At 42.4% G+C, this 19,204-nt stretch overlaps 1 protein-coding gene across 4 annotated transcripts; it reads left to right on the forward strand.

Annotated features, from left to right (window-relative positions):
• Positions 1-1,287: 1,287 nt before the first annotated feature.
• On the forward strand, positions 1,288-14,893 carry SLC16A14 (solute carrier family 16 member 14). 4 transcript variants are annotated; one of them, XM_030954770.1, is made up of 6 exons: positions 1,288-1,649; positions 5,750-5,967; positions 6,222-6,520; positions 7,348-7,491; positions 9,889-10,881; positions 12,034-14,893. In XM_030954770.1, exons 3-6 carry the CDS (start codon positions 6,259-6,261, stop codon positions 12,180-12,182), a joined length of 1,548 nt encoding a protein of 515 aa, XP_030810630.1. In that variant the 5' UTR covers positions 1,288-1,649; positions 5,750-5,967; positions 6,222-6,258; the 3' UTR covers positions 12,183-14,893. The 4 variants fall into 4 exon arrangements, with proteins under 4 accessions (XP_030810630.1, XP_030810634.1, XP_030810631.1 ...); XM_030954774.1 differs by having other exon boundaries at positions 6,222-6,316; XM_030954771.1 differs by having other exon boundaries at positions 5,754-5,967.
• The last annotated feature ends 4,311 nt before the right edge of the window (positions 14,894-19,204 follow it).

Consider the following 19,204-nt stretch of genomic DNA (forward strand, 5'->3'; position numbering starts at 1 on the left):
GGGTTAACAGCCAGTCAAATCTGTTTCTGCAGCAGACTTAAAGGATGTTAGCATGTTAGATAATTCATAAATCCAAGTGTATGTGTCTCAAACTTGAGTAATAACAGTAGTCAATAAGCAGCTAATTTCAAGTGCCAAGCCCCTAGCATTAAGCCTTTTAAGAAAGCAGACTCCAGTCAAAAAGCTAATGCCAAGTTATAAATTAAATTCTGGGATACAAGTGCCCATACACTGTTGGGCAAGGTATTATTGTAAAAGATTAAATCATCAGGGAACATGTGTACTGTAGAATGACACATATTTGCAATGCACTATCACAGTATTTTAAAATGGAAATCTAGTTTTGTTTATGAAGGAGACATAAATAAACCTAATCACAAGTCTCTGACACTAATCTAGTTATTTATTCTGCAAAAGGACTTCTTTTTGAAGACTACAATGCAAAGTTGTGTTTTATATAAAGACAGAAGCCCTAGCAATAGCTCATAATCTGCCACACACTTGAACCCAATCCAGATAGAAGCGTTTCATATTGATATATTTGATAAATTAGATCAATAATCATCATCAGCACATTTTAAAATGAAACAAACAGATCAGACTTGCATTTATCAGTAGATGGAGGAGCGTCAAGCAAAAATGCAGAAAAAATATTTAAAAGCCCCAAATTAATATTTTTAACCCTCTTCTGACCATTTCTTCTCTAACAGATTCTGTGTCACGTTTTGCACATAGGCAGTATGTGTAACACAAAACATTCCTGCTGGCCTCTCCTCATTTTGTCTCCTCTCAAGATACTTCTTATGTCTTCTTGAACAGCCTTGATTTATACTACTCAGTGCACTGCTAGGACATCAAGAATCTCTGAGAATGAAAGTTATGTGTGGTGGCATATAGTCACCTTAGCCTGGGTATATTCACTGCAAATAGAGCAAAGAATTGCAGAGTGTAAACCTCATTAGTCAGGTTACTTAGAAAGATCCAAGGGAGGAGCAGATACTGGTCTCAAAAAGTAATGTATTTTTGCAGCTCTTCTCCCAAGGGTGGAATATTCTTGAAACTTATTTATAGTGCAAATAAGGTACCATACAGTGAAACTTCCCAAGCTGCACTGTCAGGGTGGTTTGGATACATAAGTTCAACCAGACACTCTGAAATAAACATATTCAATGGCCGTTAAAATCTCGATAGTGGCTGATTTTATTGGATCATATCCTCCAGCTCTCTGGGATGTAAATTTCCGGCCATAACCTGTGCAGCAATAAACTTCGTTCAGCCACAAGAGTGTGCATGTGAGAGGATTGCAAATCTGCTCTGCCAAACCAGAATTAGCCGGTATCGCAGGAATGAAAGAGCGTGGAGATTTGAAATTGCAGAGAATGGAGACAAGGCGGTGCAGAGGACGAGCTGCCTGGGGAGCAGGAGGCCCCAGACCGGTGCCGCACTCTTATGGAAAATAAGCCCCAGGGTGGTGAGCAGGGGCGAGGCTGAGCGGGCGCGGGCGCTGAGCGGAGCCGGGCGCAGGTGGGCACCGGAGCCCGCAGCAGCCCCCGGGGTCCCGGGGCGCGGAGCAGCGCCGCGGGTTGGGCTGACAGCGGGACTCTGTGCCGAGGCGCTCAGGGACGGCGGCGTTGGCGGAGCTCGACGCGGTGAGTACCTCGGGAGGAGCCGGGAGCCGCCACACGGCAGCGGCACCGGAGCGGGAGGGGAACGCGGAGCGGCCGCGCCGCCTGCGGCAGAGGCGCGCTGGGCTGGGCTGGGCTGTGCGGGGCTGGGCTGTCCTGGGCTGTGCGGGGCTGGGCTGTCCCGGGCTGTCCCGGCGCGGGGCTCCCGGGGCCGGGGACGGCGGCCCCTCGGAGGTGCGGCGGACCAGGAGCGCGGCTGCCGCAGCGGGGTAACTCGCGGTCATCCTTTGTGCTCGGCGGGCGGTGCCGCGGCCGCGCCGCCTACAGAACGCCGCCCCTGCCGTCCGGCCCCGCCGCAGCCCCCGCGGGTCGAGCCCGCGCCCCCGGCCCGGCCCCGGGCTGCGGGACAGCCGCGGCTAAGCTGTCCCTGTGGCAGCCCCGCGGCCCGGGCGGTGGCGGCCGTCCCCGCCCCAGCTCTGCTTCGCATAGGTGAACTGAACTGGAGCGCGCGAAGGCGTGCGAAGCTCCCAACGCTGTTCTCTTGGAGAAAAAAGTACATCCCCTGCTTTCGGGCTGCTCCCGAAACAGGCTGTAAGCCTGTACAAAATAGAGGTGCACGCCTGGTGCAAGATGCCCGAGCCCTTGGGACCAAGGGGAGATAACGATCCACTATCTCAGCCATTTCTGCCGTGCCTGGGGACGGGACACCACGCGTGGGTCACACCGGGGCACAGCAGCACCGAGGGGTCTCCGGGGAGGCCGCTTGAGCAGGGCTTGGAAACATCCCTAAGGGAGGGGCAGCAGGGCAGCGCCCCCGATCTGGAAACCGAACTGCTGCCGACTTTGTGCGAACTTGTGACCCTGGCAATTAGTTTAGCCTTTTAAGCATTTAATTTCCCTGATTTTGTGTTCCCTTCTGGGCATGCATTTTTATGCACTGGGGCTCTGACTGGCAGAGGTGGCCGGTGTCCACATCTCCGTAAAGCTGCTGACAGCTGAAGTGCTGGGCATGTTAGCAAGGTGAAGTCAGACTGCTGAAACATATGACAACCAAAATAAACCATGTTTTTAGCAATGTTTCCTCTGTATGCCTTCAGCAACCAAATAATTACATGTGGCATGATTACTAGGAATATTACAAAGTAAACCTCATTACTAGTTATAATGCATGTATGAGTTATCCATTGGAACTGTCTTTAAAGTACAATTTTATTCTACATTTTTTAACACTGAGGCAGTCAAATGCTGGAAGTAGTTGACCAAATATATGTAAATTATTCATCATATGGACTTTTTATAGCAAGAGCAGATGTTTTCAGTGATCTAGTTGAACTACAAGTTAGAGAGCCATAGCTCCACTATGGTACATAGAACTTGGGTGTTTTGTTGCTAACTTAGGTCTTTTAAAGCACCTGCATTTGTCCCTAAAATAGCTCATGAGTCAGGTTTTCAAAAAAGCTCAGCATCTTCACAGGCACTAATGCTTGGGCCATTTTTCTAAGAGCTCTGCATACTTTGTGTGCGTTTAGTTTAAAAAGCTTTTATGGGGAAAAAAATAATCTCATTCTTTTACAGGTGACCAAATAAGAATCCAGATTCCCCTGCTTTTAAATGAAATTCTTCCTGAGGGGCTGTATTCAAACACTGTTACTGTGAGTGGCTCTTCCCTGCCTTGCTGGTTGGGGAAACTGGCTGGATTCACCAGCTGCTGTCATTTTCAGTACAGTTTCTCTAGGATTTCACAATTGCAAATAGTTCATTTGGCTCCTCTGCCTTTCATGAGCCTGTTCTTGGCAGGGCTGTGTGAGAAGAAGGTTGAAGGCAGGTATGTGCCTTTCTCCTGGGTGCAACAGGCATTGGGATGATCAGACTGTCCTGAGGAAGGGAGCCAGGCATCCAGAGACAGAGTTTGTGCAGTTATTGGAGATGACCTCCTCTGCTTTTGAGTGTATTCACTCTGAACTTGTCACCTTAGTGAAAAGTTAATAGTATGAAAGTAATAATAAGCAAGAATTCAGTTCAAACGGAAAATATATGCATTTTCTGAAGATTTGTGGGGGTTGATACAAGCATGACATTAACTTGCATCTACTCAATCTAAGCCAGTTCTGTCAGCAAGACTGCAAAGAGGAGTGTCATAACTTTGCAGCTCAATATCAATTATTTTTCTTCAAATAATTTAAAATATGTAAAAGATGTGCCTATTTCCTGTCCAAAGAAGAAATTTTTTGTATCCAGCATCAGGATTCAGGTGTGCACAATAAGAGAGAAAGGTGAGGCTTTACATTTAATTTTGACTCTGAATCTTCAGTTACATAATTTTGTATTTTGCATTCTAAGATGCACTGTAATATCCCCCATACATTTTCATTAATCTTATGCAGAGCATGTGCAACAGCTTGCGATTTTCCTTCATTCTGCCTCTTCTCATTATTTCCCATTAACATGGGATTATTCCCTGTGTTTATCACCTTTTTGCACCTAGTCTCTCTCTGCCTTGTGAGTGGGCTGAATCCTCTGTAAGTAGTCCTGTAACCTACAGCAACAGAGGATCTGGCTCCCAGTACGTTATTAGGAAAGGGTTGAGATGTCATCTTTAAGACCTATCTTTTGCATGGGAAGGATGAGGTATAATTATGACTAAGGCTGTCCTCTTTAATTTAATTAATAATATAATTTAATAATTGTGACCAGGCTGTCCTTTTATGGTCAAAAAACCAGTCTGTACCATTGCATGGCTCTGACTTGTTCCCCTGCTGCTCGTCCTCCCTCAAACACCCTGCAGGACCTCTAGAAGGACCTCTAAAAACTATCCCCATTCTCTGTTTCCCAGTTTGGAAAGGAACAGCCCGGAAGGCATTTCAGTATCCATTTTCACTGGCAACTCATCACTGGCAACTGATCCCAGCTTATCTGTCTGTGCAGCAAGTGTTAAATGTACACAGTTCTTGTTCTTCCTCACTGTGTCACCAATACCTCCCATGGCCAAGTTAGGGCAAATGACAGCTTAGTCACTACAGAACATCCATCTGTGAAAGATTTGCTACCAGGAGTGCAACATATTTTAGCTGCAGCTCACTTATGAGGCAGATCAATGTGCTCTCAGAACCTACACGCTCAAGCTGCCCTTAGTTACACCTGATTACCTGCACTGCCAGGAAGGGTCAGGTGGCACTCGAGTAGAAAGGGAACTTAGGCAGCAGCCAGGCTGGAGAGGCTGCACGTACCAACAGGTGTTGACTGCTGTCTGGGACTGGCCAGCTCTGATTCCAGCTATGGGTTACTGTGGAATGCCCCAGCGCTTCTCTGTGTGTTTATCTAGCAATAAGAAAAAAAGTAAAATAGTTTGGAAAGGTAGTAACTTGAGAAGCAAAATGTACTCATGTATTTAAAGACAAATTTGAGTTGGTACAGAATCTGGGTTTGTCTGTTCACTGCCTGTTTGCAGCAGTGAGGAGCCAGCCCAGAGGCACACATTCTGAGAGCTCATAGGAGATAAAAGAAGCTTTTAAAATCAATTTTTGATAACTTTTTTTCCCTTTCCACTGTCCTGAAGCTGATGTTTCTTTTTAATTCTCTGGAGAAGAAAAGAAGACAAAAAATTACCATCTCTGGTAATTTGTATCATTGCATTCCTAGTCTCCATGGAAACATATGTGGTGCTCCACAGTTGGGTAAGATTTGAATCTGTTGCTGCAGAAATCAGATGGAGGGAAGACTGGATTATGCACCTTGACTGTTAATCAATTAAAAGAGGTTTTGAAATTATTTTCACCTTGTGTTGCAATCTTCACTTAGAGTAACAATAGAATAAATCAAAGTAATCAAATTAAGCTAGTGTGACCTGATCCTGTGTACACCTATGCATGTAACTCTGCCACTCAGTTTGATTCTGATAGGCATTGGCATTAATTTGGAAGAATTCTTTGTTTTTAGTAGGATTATAAGGATCAATACTATGGAAACTGAATACATAATAGCAAACTGTTGTCATGTTGACTCTATTAAAAAGAGAGGCAGTAACAATTGCCTTGTTGTGATTTATGTAAGCAAAACATTTTGAAAATTAAGAATCTGAATTCCTTATCTTTTGCTGTCTTCATTCTTGTTCTTCCACTGCTAAGGAAGAAATACATCCCCAAACTGGTTTCCTCTGAAAAGATGCGGTAACTTCACCTACCTGCTGCTTCTTTACTCCAAGCTTTATGAACTTGAACACAAAGGCACATCATCTTACTAGGACAGCAGAAGGAGACACAGAGAAGTAATATACAGAGAGAGACCAATCTTTTTTGTGACCACAGTCAACCCATGAAGAGTGAGGGCTTTCAGCCACCTAAAAGTAAGTAAAATGTATAGTAATGGAAATAGTGCAGCCTACTGTCAGCCTGTAAATACTCCTGCATAGACAGCCATGATAACAAGTTACACAAATAGATAAATTAATTGGACAATTTCCTAAGCATTTTACATTTGAACAATGAAGTCACAGTATTCACTACAACTGCACTAACTACAGTGGTGAAATACGATAGCGATTTATGGCATTCACCATAACCAAACCACAAAATCTGATTATTTTGTATGTATTTTTAGGTATTTACTGCATTTGCTTCAGAATACTGTGGAGAAAATGTATGCTAGTCGAGAGGATATTGGATATGATTTTGGAGATGACTCCAAAGTTGGAAGTAAGCCAATTAAACCTAATCCAAACGTTGATGGAGGATGGGCTTGGATGATCGTACTTTCCTCTTTCCTTGTGCACATACTCATCATGGGCTCCCAAATGGCCCTTGGAATACTCAATATGGAATGGCTTGAAGAGTTTAATCAAAGTCGTGGCTTAACAGCGTGGGTTAGCTCCCTCAGCATGGGCATCACACTTATTGTAGGTATGTGCCAGCATCACGTATTTTAAAACTAGATATATTTTTAGAATGTGTTTGCCATTCATCCCTAAAGTATTTTCTTATGGTTGTCCCAAGATGACCTTTTAAAGTCACCAGGACGAATTTTACAATGTAGATGGAGAAAGGGAGTAACAGGGAAGATGACAGGGAAGACAGCCCAGCAGACTGCATGAGCAGGAAAGGAAGCCTGTGACGTCCAGGTCCGACTAGAATTAAGAAAACATGATCTGTGAAGTTTGGAGTCCTCCCCATGCTGCATCTGTGAGGAGAAAATGTTGAATTCACACAGTTTGTATTTCAGTTTGGCAGATGAATGAAAATGTATTTTTTTAGTTGTAGTTGGATCAACCCAAAATAGTATCTGGAGGAAATGTTTGTGTATATATGTATAGACATATGTATGACTCCCTAAATGAAGACTGAAAAAAGTTATGCTTATCTCTGCCTAAATTATTCTACTGAAAACAAGATAAAATGCTTAACTTCTGGTTACTTGTGAAAAAGTCTTGCACTCATATAAGCATCAGCACGGGGAACAAGAGTTTCAGCTTATTCCTCTCTTTAAACTGTCCCTTCTTCATGGGGCAAATTTGATTGTAGGTATTTCAAGTATTTGCTAAGTGTTTAATCAGTTGGTTGTATTTCTCTTTCCATGATTTTAAGAAATAATATGAAAAATAAACCGACTTGTACGAGTTGCCTGATGTTTTAACATTTTATTTAAAACATTAAGAAACTTAAGGTGAAAAATTATTAGAGCATAAAGAATTAAATAAATAATTTATCATTTCTTTCATGTTTTTTAACAGGTCCTTTTATTGGTTTATTCATCAGCATGTGTGGGTGCCGCACGACAGCCATAATTGGAGGGATCCTGAATGCCCTGGGTTGGATACTGAGTGCCTATGCCTCAAATGTGCACTACCTCTTCCTCACCTTTGGAGTGACAGCTGGTGAGAGCTGCACTAATGTTTGAAGGTTCTTTCAATTATTTTTGATTTCTTTGAAGCTTATTTGAGTGAGTAAATAGGGAAGGTAGACTGTAAAGTTATTCCAGCTCTGCTTTCACACTTTTTATAGCCTGTTATCCTTTTAGGAAACTTATTTATTCAGTGGATTGGGCCCAGTGACTTCTGTTGTTTTTTAAATTTGCCATGTGAAGGTGGAACTTCTATCAGTTTCAGCCAAGTGAATACATGAGAGGACATTTTAAATTAGGGGAGTTACTGTAACCCAAACTCTGACAAGTAAAATTTAAAGATGAATTTCATATCTAGCTAACTCCTCTCCTTGCCACAGGAAAGAGTAACAAATGTTTTCTCCAGAATTTCTATACATAAATTTTTATCTAGCTTTCTGGATGGAGAAATACCGAGCTTAGCAAAGATCACTCTGATGACCCCTTACACCACCATACCGTAGACTTCAGTAACATTGTAAATTCCTGAACAAAGAACATCGATCACAGAGAGGATCCTGCCTTTTTCAGAATTTCTGTTTTCATATATATTGAATATAATCAAGCAGGCAGGAATCTACACAGTTCTTCTTCAGCCCCCGTGCTCTTTTCAGAAAGAGCACACACAAAACAAAAAATAGCAGGGTTTAAGTAGAGAATTTAAAGAGTGGTGAAAACCAGATTTTCTGGGGAAAAAAAATCAGAGACAAACTTTTATGTGAGATGGGGAAGTGAGATGTTACAGGAGTAATTCTGGCTAGAAATACAGTGTAGAGATACCTGAGAGGTTCCTTCCAGCTCCATGAGACCTCTGCTCACTGTCCCTCCCTCACGATCTGCTCACTCACCCTCGGTCCTGCCCGCTCACTCCCATCCCCTCACTCACCATGCCCAGTCCCGGCCCATCCAGGGAAGTCTCTCCATCTTCTCATGGCTGCTCCTGGAAAGCTGCTTTTCCCTTGCGGTGGCCACCTCTTGCTGCCATCACCTCTGGGTCCCCGCACTGTGCATATGGGCCTGCTCATGGCTGCTGCCTTCAGTTCATCCCTCCGATCCCAACCTCATCTCTCCATCCGCAGCCACCCTCAGCACATTGCCGAGGGCCCCTGCCCTCAGGGCTCCGCTGCTCCTGGCAGCCGGCTCTCCTGGCGGCACCTGGGCTGGCTCCTCACGGCTGGCAGCAGCCCCAGGAGCAGCGGCTCCCGCAGCGGCACCTGGGCTGGCTCCTCACGGCAGCAGCCCCAGGAGCAGCGGCTCTCCCGGGGGGCAGAGAGGCCTCCCCGAGTCTGTGGTTGGGTGTGGGGACCGACAGTGGTGCAAAATGAAAGCCCAAAAATAAAAGCCCAATTTGTGTATTTGCCTAGGAAAGTAAGAAATACTTCTAACAAGCAAAATGGGTCGGCTCTGGCCAGGGTCTCTGCTGTGATGTTGAAGAGCTTTTTTTCAGGCTTTTTTGGAATTACGGCTTTCTCTGGCCTAGCTGCAGCTAGATCATGCTGTAGCTGCATGCAGCTACGTTAGCACCTCTTTAGGATAACTTCTAAGTCACAGAACACTTCTGAATTACAATCACAGTGAGTTGGGAAGCATCTTCTGCATACACCCGTTCCAATCCAAATCCCTCTATGAAGAATTTGCTGTGAGACAAAATAGTGAACTGTTACCTCTAATGATGTGTTTGCACAATTCATTGCTTCCTGCTTGAAGTATATGCCATGAATACCCAGCCTGGTTTTTAACTACAGGTGAGGGGTTTTCAACAGCATTAGAGATCTGCCTTGTAAGGCTGAGCAGCTACTGTGTGGCCCTCCCTGGACTGCCCAAAGAGAACCAACCTGGAAGCCACCTGAGGTCCCACCAGTGCACTAACCCCTGTGCTGACTCCTCAAATACATGTCACAGTCACTGTGGCTCCAGTAACTGAACAAGGACAGGAACTCAGTGAGAATCTTCATTGCTGGGGAACTTAGGTGAAAGCAACAAGATATGCTCACTAAGCAGTTCTGGTCACTGATACCATCAGATGTGGGTATTATAATTGCAGATATTTCAAAACAGGCTGTGTCTATGTTTGTCCTCATAGTAACTGTCACTGGTTGGTTGTGGGACATTTGTAACTTTCCAGTGTTGTCATGCTGACCTGAGATAAAGGTTTATCTTCCACGTGTTTAGTTTTTCTGGCAATAAATATCAGTGTTGCATTCTCTCTGGAATGAGTATTGCAGATTCTAGAAAACATTAGGAGACAGAAATGAAAGCTAACATCAGAATTGAATATCTATTACTGATTTTACTACTGTGCTTACACAAAAGTTAGGAATAAAATTCATTTTTTTTCACTGCTTTTTATGTTGTTGGCAAACAGTTCAGATTTATTTAATTTTTTTTATAGGTATTGGAAGTGGCATGGTTTATCTGCCTGCAGTGGTCATGGTAGGGCAGTATTTTCAGAACAGAAGAGCACTTGCACAAGGGCTCAGTACCACAGGAACGGGGTTTGGAGCTTTCCTAATGACTGCCTTACTGAAGTACCTCTGCACTGAATTTGGGTGGAGGAATGCCATGTTCATCCAGGGGGCCATTTCCCTGAACCTTTGTGTCTGCGGGGCACTTATGAGACCACTCTCTCCCAAAGAGCTCCGCGAAAAATATGTGGTGGGAAATGATAGTGAAGAAAATCGAGCAAAAGCTCTGTCCCAATCTACAGAGACTATAAAATCTAATGGAGTCCTTGGTCAAGAACCAGAGAAAAAAGAAGAGGTAGCAAATGAAGAAGTGCTTGGCAGTGTGCAGCACATAGAAATTGGAGGTAAATCTGGAAGTGAAAGGAGCATGTATGGACTGCGCCTCTTTAAGACAGTGAGCCAGCTGACAGTTACAGTCAGGAAGGGCTTTGCACTCTGGTACTCCAGCTACTTTGGAGCTGCATCGCTGTTTACCAATAGAGTATTTGTGGCCTTTATCATTTGGGCTTTGTTTGCCTATAGCAGCTTTGTCATTCCCTTTATTCACCTTCCAGAAATAGTCAAGCAGTACAAATTATCTAGGCAGGACAATGTATTTCCTTTGACATCCATTATAGCCATTGTTCATATTTTTGGTAAAGTGATCCTTGGAATCATCTCTGATCTGCCATGCATCAGCACTTGGAATGTCTTCCTCATGGCTAACTTTACCCTGGTCACCTGCATTCTTACTTTGCCACTAATGCAGACATACATTGGCCTGGCTGTGGTTTGTGCTCTAATAGGATTTTCTAGTGGCTATTTTTCTCTAATGCCTGTTGTGACTGAAGATTTAGTTGGAACTAAACACCTTGCAAATGCCTATGGCATCATCATTTGTGCCAATGGAATATCTGCTTTGCTTGGACCACCCTTTGCAGGTAAAGAGTTAAAATTGCTAACCAACAGATGTTTGTGTAATGGCTGTATGACTCTTTGTATTATTAAACATTCTTATGCTATGAGCATGTATAGTTAACAAATCACAGCTGCTCCAGAATGGACATAACATCGAGCTTTACATTGTACAGATTTACAGCTCATAACCTCTGTCATCCCCAGCAGAAGGGAGAAGTGTATGTATGCTGTCCCTAGAGTTACTTAGGTTTAAACAGACATTCATTATACATTTGCTCATAGAAAGAGGTGGGGGAATACAGAAGAGATACAGGTACTGATTGTCAGTACTATATCAGACTCCAGCTCCCTTTTACAGAGGTGCTGCTGAGAAGAAAGCTGTGAGAAATTCTGGGAGTCATGGCCTTAGTCAGCCAGGGCAGCTCTAGGCTGAAGGGAAGGCAGCAGCAGCGTGAGCAGCCCAGGAAAGCGAGAGCCCCTTCTCTCCCCACCCCTGGCTGAGCGACATGAGTGAGAAGAAAGCTCTCTCAGTGCCCCTTGAAAGCAGCAGTGTTTTACTCTGCCATGTTCCCTCAGCACCTCCCAGTCTGTGCTAAACCTGTCTCTGAATTTGGTCTTTGGTTAAGAAGCAATTTTGGATGCAAGCAGCTGATGTAAAGGGAGCTTCTGATCTTGTGGGTATGTTGCAATGCAGCCAGCGTGGATTGAGGGAGTTTGGCTTATTTGGGTTCTCAAACCTTCCCAAAGCAATGAATAAGTAACTTTAATGAAGAAGTAACTTTAATGTGTTTTTGCAAAGGAATTGAGGCTGGAATGAGAATAATTGCAGTACTGAGATTGTATCTCTTGAACAGTCTTCTATTGGTATGTGAGGCTTGGAGACAGCTATGGGGAATGTGTTTGCTTGCACAAGGCATAGCATTTGAAATACCCAATATTGGGCATTTTACAGAGGCAGTGATAAGGAGGAGGAACTAATTGGTTTGGGATTACAAAATGTTGATTTTAAAATCAAACCTGTGATAACGTGTTTGAAAAATATTGTTTTTCCACAAAGCATCTGTGGATTTGACAGAAACGTCGTGAAAGAAATGTGAAGTATTTTTTGAATTTTCTCATGAAATGTACCTTTTTGGCAAACTTTGTAACAAACATGTTCTGTCCTTATTTTCCAGGTTGGATCTATGACATCACACAAAAATACGATTTTTCTTTTTACATAGCTGGATTGCTATACATGGTGGGAATAATATTTTTACTTATACAACCTTGTATTCAAAAGAAACAGTCAACAGACAAATCTACAGAAGAAGCACAAGTATAGAACAAATTCCAGAACTTTTTATAGAACCTTTTTGGTTTTGTGTTTCTCTTGTGTGACAGTATGAAGATGTTTTTCTTATAGAACCAACCACATTTAGCTGCACTTAAGTGAAAATCAAACGTGCTCCATAAGGCTTATAAATTATTGGAAATGTGCTTTTAAAATTAGTTAAGATATTTTACTTTAGAACTACCAAATACAGTGATTAAAAGTACACTGCTAGTATATCATCAATATTGGAACAATGCTAAGAATACTTACCCTTGCTTCTCTTTTAATATTTCACCATTAACCATTGGTGAAAATCCACTGACTGCAGTGCAGTTACTCTGATTTACACTAGTCCTATGAGAGAATTTGGTCAGGACATGAATGATTTATAAAAGTCCTTTCTAGTATGTATTCAATCTGATGAAAGATTAGTTTCTGGGTATTAGAAAATGATTGTATTTCTTGCCTGGCTACTCAAGTACTGTTGAAATGCTACTATAATAATTCCATTAATTCAGCATACTAAAATTACTATTTCTGTGATGCAAATCTGAAGAAAAGTTCTCATATATTTCTGCAATGATTGTTGGACTCAATAGGTCCCTCCCAACCCAGAATATTATGTGATTCTACTTCAATGGTTTTTAATTTTGTTTTTTTAAAGTATCAACTGCATCTGAAGTAGCCATCCTCGATACATAGGCTGCAGTTTAAACACTGTGACATTTAATGCACCTGAAGTAAAAAAAAACCTATAAATGAAGAAACAGGAAACATATGGAAAATATCATTGTGACTGGGAAATGTTTCCAGAAACAGTTTGAGTTCTTTGGCCCCTTTACCTAATTAGATTTATTGTAGAATTTAATAACATTGCCACTGACTCTTTCCATGGGAATGAACTCTACTACAGCACACTAAATTTTGTTATAATTTAATTTAATTGTTCACCAACTTTGTTATATATGAGCAGTTGTGTTGCTGCTTGTAATGTACCATGAGCTGACTAAAATTCATCATGTTTGAGAAATTTATTCTCTAGAAAATTAGATACTGCAGAGCATGGAATAGCTAAAGAGCATTTAAAATATTAAAATAAATTTTCTTAACATTAAGGGTCTGGTAACCAGTGCAGAAGGTGATGTATGGTGGTTGAGGGCATATTTTTTTCAGCTTTGAGAAGTGAGTCTGATGTTAATTTTCCTATCAAATAAGAACCACTGTAAGTTTTCATCCTCTTAGCTTTATTAAAGTTCTTTGCATGATGAATCAGGTTCTTCGTTTAATATTTCTTTGTGCTGCTGGAATTCCTTAAAAAGCAATTGAAACTATTCAATTATATTGAAGAACCGTTGGGAAACAGTTCAGTACACAACAATATCAATATCCTTATCTTTCTAGCTGCAAGGCTGGTTAACAAAAAGTTCTGAATGTGTATTGTTCTGTATTGCAATTCACCAGCTTCCTAGTGTTGCACTTCTACAACTCTTGTCAGGGACATACTTTAAAGTATTCCTTAAAGATCACTGAAGTGAGCCAAGTTAAAAAATAAAACCTTAAGAAACCCTGAATTACTTTAAGATTTATATCAGTGCAATCATATAGGGTAGTTATGTGTGGCCTTTAAAATTCACATAAGACAACTGAGGTGGCACTGAACTGCAACACATGGTGTGAACACACAGTCAGTAACTTCTTAAAATCAGCTTTTGTTATTGGAGAAAATGTGCACGTAAACTTTCACATCAGTTCTTTGTTACAGGTTAAATGTCTTCTTGGTGGGAATGCTGCTGATGGCTCATTTGAACTGAGCTTTTTTTTTTGAAAGATATGTATCCTTCATACATAGATCTTCACTTTGTCTTTGTCAAAAGCAATGGTATTTGCATATTACAGTAATGAAAAATGTGTTGTTCACTTGTGATATCTGCAATAGATCTTTCTATAGAGGTTCTTACAGGGCCATATGTTGGGAATAAACTTACATTACCCAAAAATACACTTTCTGTTCATTTATTAGGTTAGTATGGTATTTTAGCCACATAATGGAATTTGTATTTGTCATTATCCTAAAAAGAAATAATCACAAAGACAAAATAATATATATGGAATTTCTTCTTATACTTAAAGATCAACAGTCACTGAATGTTTCCATCATATTGGTATGTAGTTCTAGAACAAAAAATCCTTAATATAAATCAACAAATATTTAAGTATTAAAGCACTGGTTTATAAAGAAACAGAATTATACAAGAACCCTGTATTCATAGTTTTTAATCAATTTATAAAATTCAAGTTTAGTACTTGACATGTTAAAAAATTGTAAACTCCTTACACTCCTCAAATATGAAACGATTATATCCAAATACTGAAATCACTGGTTTAATACTTGAGTCCTAGATCTAGGCAATTGTAAATGATATATTAATTACCCTCTATAAATGACAATGCCACAGCGTCTGCTATAAGCCATGGAGTACCTGGAGCATAGATACAAAACAGAGAAATCAGAATGAAGAAATACAAAGTAGCCACAACCCGTTCTATTGCAGTAACTGCTATGATGCTGATAAAACACAATTTCAGGATGCCCAACCTATCCAACATTGTAATATTTACATGTTGCTCCTGGTAAAACATATTTTATTTTTCCTCTTTCAATCCTTAAAAAGTCTGTTTTCTGTAGTAAATAAGAAAAGTCTGTGTGTCTGACCCAATAAACAGCCATGCCTTATAACAATTGCTTCAATGGAGCATGCACCTTTATTCAGTAAGTTTTTGTTCTTGGCACGTTGCTCCTGCCCCCTCTGGAGCTGTGGCTGACATTTGTGTGTGCAGAGGTTCCCAGCCCAATTCCTGGGGGGCTCTTTCATTTCAGGCGGGGCTGTGTCACGCAGCCTCTCCACAAGAGCTTCCCAGGGCACATTACTGTCACGTAGCTGCTTGTAAGAGAAAGTAGAGGCTTAAAATCATCATTTGGCTTACTCACTGCTGATTAGTCTACTCCACAAAATGTGTTTAGACAGCACAGAGGCCTTGTATGAAGGTCACTTGCAGTGCAAACTGCCCACGCATTTTGAAAGATGCAGATGATGTTAAACTCACAGGAGATCAGTAGTTTTGCCCAGAGTTGCCAGTGCAAGATACCACAGTTTTTCTGTGAAAAATCTGAGAAGCTATTTTTGGTATAATATCCAAGGTCTTTCTGCCACTGAAAAAGAAAAAGAAAAGCAGCTGTAATGCCACGTACTTTCCTGGTGTGTCATTCATACAGCTGCTCTGAAATCAACCAAGCTGTGTAAACTGATGCCAAAAAACTTGTCAGTATGTAAAAATCACCAGAAGTAAAAATCTGTTTTCAAGGTAAGTAAAAGAGCTCTTGGGGTTTGAACAGAAATGTGATTTTAGAAAACTTTCAGATGTACTGTAAGGATTAAGATTGTTTCTCAGGAGATGCTTCCTGCTTTCAGAATGACTCCATAAACAGAATCAGGTGGAAATAATACAAGGAAGAAAAAAAAAAAGTAATCTGTTAGATGACAGAACCATCACAAAAAAAAAATTAGGAAGATACTCTGTCATATATTATTTATTCATTGTAAATTATACAAGAACATAGAAACATTAATTTTTCCCACAAATGTTCCACTTTTCTACAGGTGCAGTTGCAGGAGCCTAAGTGCAGTTGTACTCAATGACTCCAATGCAAGTGGTAACAGAAATAGAAAAGCAGAAATCCTGGTGTAACTTGTGTTACACACTGCAGATGTAGCTGGAACTGCTTCCCTCACTGCCTACAGCAAAGCTGCTTCAGAGTACGTGTGGTCCTGGTTGTTCTTATGCAGGCATACAAAACATCCTAGCACATTCTAGCAGAGCAAAAGGAGAGATTATTGGGGAAAAAATGTGTATTAGTGCTGAAATTATAATGTATGAGCCTTTTAAAAGTTCTCTTTACATTTCTGCTTACTCTGCTCTCACCAATCTTCTTTGCCCATGAAATAAGAACACCATGAATGGTGAAGTTTTTAATGAAGTTATAAACAGTATAGACTATTTTTACTGTTGCATATTTATATTTCCAAACACAGTGCTCTATTAAAAAATACAGGAAGAAAAGCAAAGCTGATTATCCTGGTCATTCCCATGGCTCTGGATAATCCTGGTCATTCCCTGGCTGTGGATTGTCCCATCCATTCCCTGGCTCTGGGTTATCCCATCCATTCCCTGGCTCTGTGTTATCCCAGCCATTCCCTGGCTCGGGATTGTCCCTGCCATTCCCTGGCTTGGGATTGTCCCATCCATTCCCTGGCTCTGGGTTATCCCAGCCATTTCCTGGCTCTGCACTGTCCCAGCCATTCCCTGGCTCTGGGTTATCCCAGCCATTCCCTGGCTGTGCACTGCCCCAGCCATTCCCTGGCTCTGCCATGTCCCAGCCATTCCCTGGCTCTGGGTTATCCCAGCCATTCCCTGGCTCTGCCATGTCCCAGCCATTCCCTGGCTCTGTGTTATCCCAGCCATTCCCTGGCTCTGGGTTATCCCAGCCATTCCCTGGCTCTGCCCTGTCCCAGCCATTCCCTGGCTCCGGAATGTCCCAGCCATTCCCTGGCTCGGGAATGTCCCAGCCATTCCCTGGCTCTGCCCTGTCCCAGCCATTCCCTGGCTCTGCCCTGTCCCAGCCATTCCTTGGCTCTGGGTTATCCCAGCCATTCCCTGGCTCTGCCCTGTCCCAGCCATTCCCTGGCTCTGGGTTATCCCAGCCATTCCCTGGCTCTGGGTTGTCCCAGCCATTCCCTGGCTCCGGAATGTCCCAGCCATTCCCTGGCTCTGGGTTATCCCAGCCATTCCCTGGCTCTGGGTTGTCCCAGCCATTCCCTGGCTCTGGGTTATCCCAGCCATTCCCTGGCTCTGGGTTGTCCCAGCCATTCCCTGGCTCCAGAATGTCCCAGCCATTCCCTGGCTCTGGGTTATCCCAGCCATTCCCTGGCCGTCCCGAGGCGCGCTGACAGCGGCCCTGCCCCGGGGCGCCCTCTGGCGGCCGCAGCGCCCGCAGCGCTCGGGATTTGAGGACGACTCGTCCGGAACTCCGGCCAGGGATCGATCGCAGGCGGGACAGGCGCCGGGACCCTGCCCAGAACAGCAGCTCGCTGCCAAACCATCGGGAAAACACACACTGTGCTCACACGGTGGTGTCCACGTTAGGAATTCTTTTATAGGACGTAAGAATAGCACCTAGTGAACAGTCTAAAATCCTCAGAAATGCACATTGAAAGCGTCTGGATCTCCTGGAGAACAGGATTTATGCTCAGAACTCCAGTCAAAGAAATGCCATACTTGGGGAAACAATGCAGATATCTGCTGAGTTCAGCCTGCAAGGATGCACTGCACAGGATGGACACACAGAGCACCCACACTCTACTTTCCAGTCCTGAGTGGAGAGACTGTTCTATTTCCTCTGTTCAGAAATCTGAATATGCTACTTGATAATCCCACAGAGAGCAGCATTCCAGTATATACATAAATTACTCTGGAAATTAAAACTCATATTATTTGGGGAGTTTTTTAATTCCCTAGGTATACTGCTGACATGAGAGAAAGGGAACATGGCCTTACTTGTTCTCATAGTTTACTGCAATAAGCCAAAATCATATTTTTATTAGTATGCAACTTAATGCTTTCTAGGATTTCTTTAAATTCCAAAATATCCAAGGCTTTGTGTTAAACTAATGAAAAGTTTACTGCCCTCCATAATACCTTATCCCACTCCACTCACACTCTTCAAATGACAGATGAATTCCAAATATACTGACAAATAATTTCCTGGTCTCTTGTCAATCCAGTCTCTTCCTCTCCTTTAGTTATTTTTATTCCCTTATTCTCCATTCAGTTGTTCCAAAGTCACAATATCAACTGATTTATCTTCAAACTGAAATACAGCCCAGAACTTTAGCAAGCTTATCTGCTCCCATCTGGCCTTCATTTTTACATTAATGACATGCTCTATTTTCCTGTCTCACCGTTTCCTCCTGCGCTTTCTTTGCCCCATCCCCTTTTTCTTGTGCTCACTTGAACTCACTCTCACTAAAGCATCTGTAATGCTTTGGTAGCCACACAGCAGGAACAGCAGCACATCCTCTGGAACTGCCAGTCTGACACAGAACTTTTCTTGAACTCTTGTCCCACATATTCTCAAAAAAATACAAATCCCGTGAGCAATCTCATTCTGATTGGGATGTGCTCTGCACCACACATGTCCCACTCTCCATACTACAAGTTTAATCTGCCTTTCTGAAGTCTTTCAGAGCATATCTAGTTGTCACAGCAAAATCAAGAGAACTAAATCCATTTTACAGTTCTTCATGAGGTCTCACTGTTGCTTATGTTCTCATTAATTGCTCCACCCAGAAACTGATAGGCTTCATTCTAGGCCTCTACAGCACTCTTGGGGGTAAGAATAAAGTTATTTCTCTCTTTAAAACATTTCTCTTCCTATTTTCCATAAGATATTTTTCTCTCCTACCTGAATTACTGCAGCAACCTTTCTTCAGGCTCTGACAGGGACAAAAAATACATTTTTGAGGTATTCAGACCCACAGAAATAAGTTTCCTACATGATAGCTCTGAATTTTGTAGCTTTCCATCCCAATTTCCTGACCCTGCACAGACCAGGAAGCTGGAACAGGTGACCTCCCAAAGGCCTTTCCAATACATTTTCTCTCTTTTGTACCAACAGATTGCCCCCCATTCTCCTGCAGCTTCCAGGTTATCCTTCCAATCCCTTACCCCTCATTCAGCATGGAGAGAATACCCTTAGCTGCAGTTGTCCAATAATGGAAACTTCTGTTATTCACTCTTTGAAGTTTCAATTCAACATGTATATACTATTTCCCATAATTTCCTGAGAGCTGGGAAGAGCTTCCTAGCAAGCAAGCAAAAGTCACCTCTTTCTCCTCCTGTGTTTCTAACAGTTCCTTGCTGCAAAATCTAAAAAAAATCTCTTTCCTTGTGCTCATGTCTTTTGTCAAAGACAT

The sequence above is a fragment of the Camarhynchus parvulus genome, chromosome 9 (assembly GCF_901933205.1).
Source record: "Camarhynchus parvulus chromosome 9, STF_HiC, whole genome shotgun sequence".
In the NCBI taxonomy this organism is placed as follows: domain Eukaryota; kingdom Metazoa; phylum Chordata; class Aves; order Passeriformes; family Thraupidae; genus Camarhynchus; species Camarhynchus parvulus.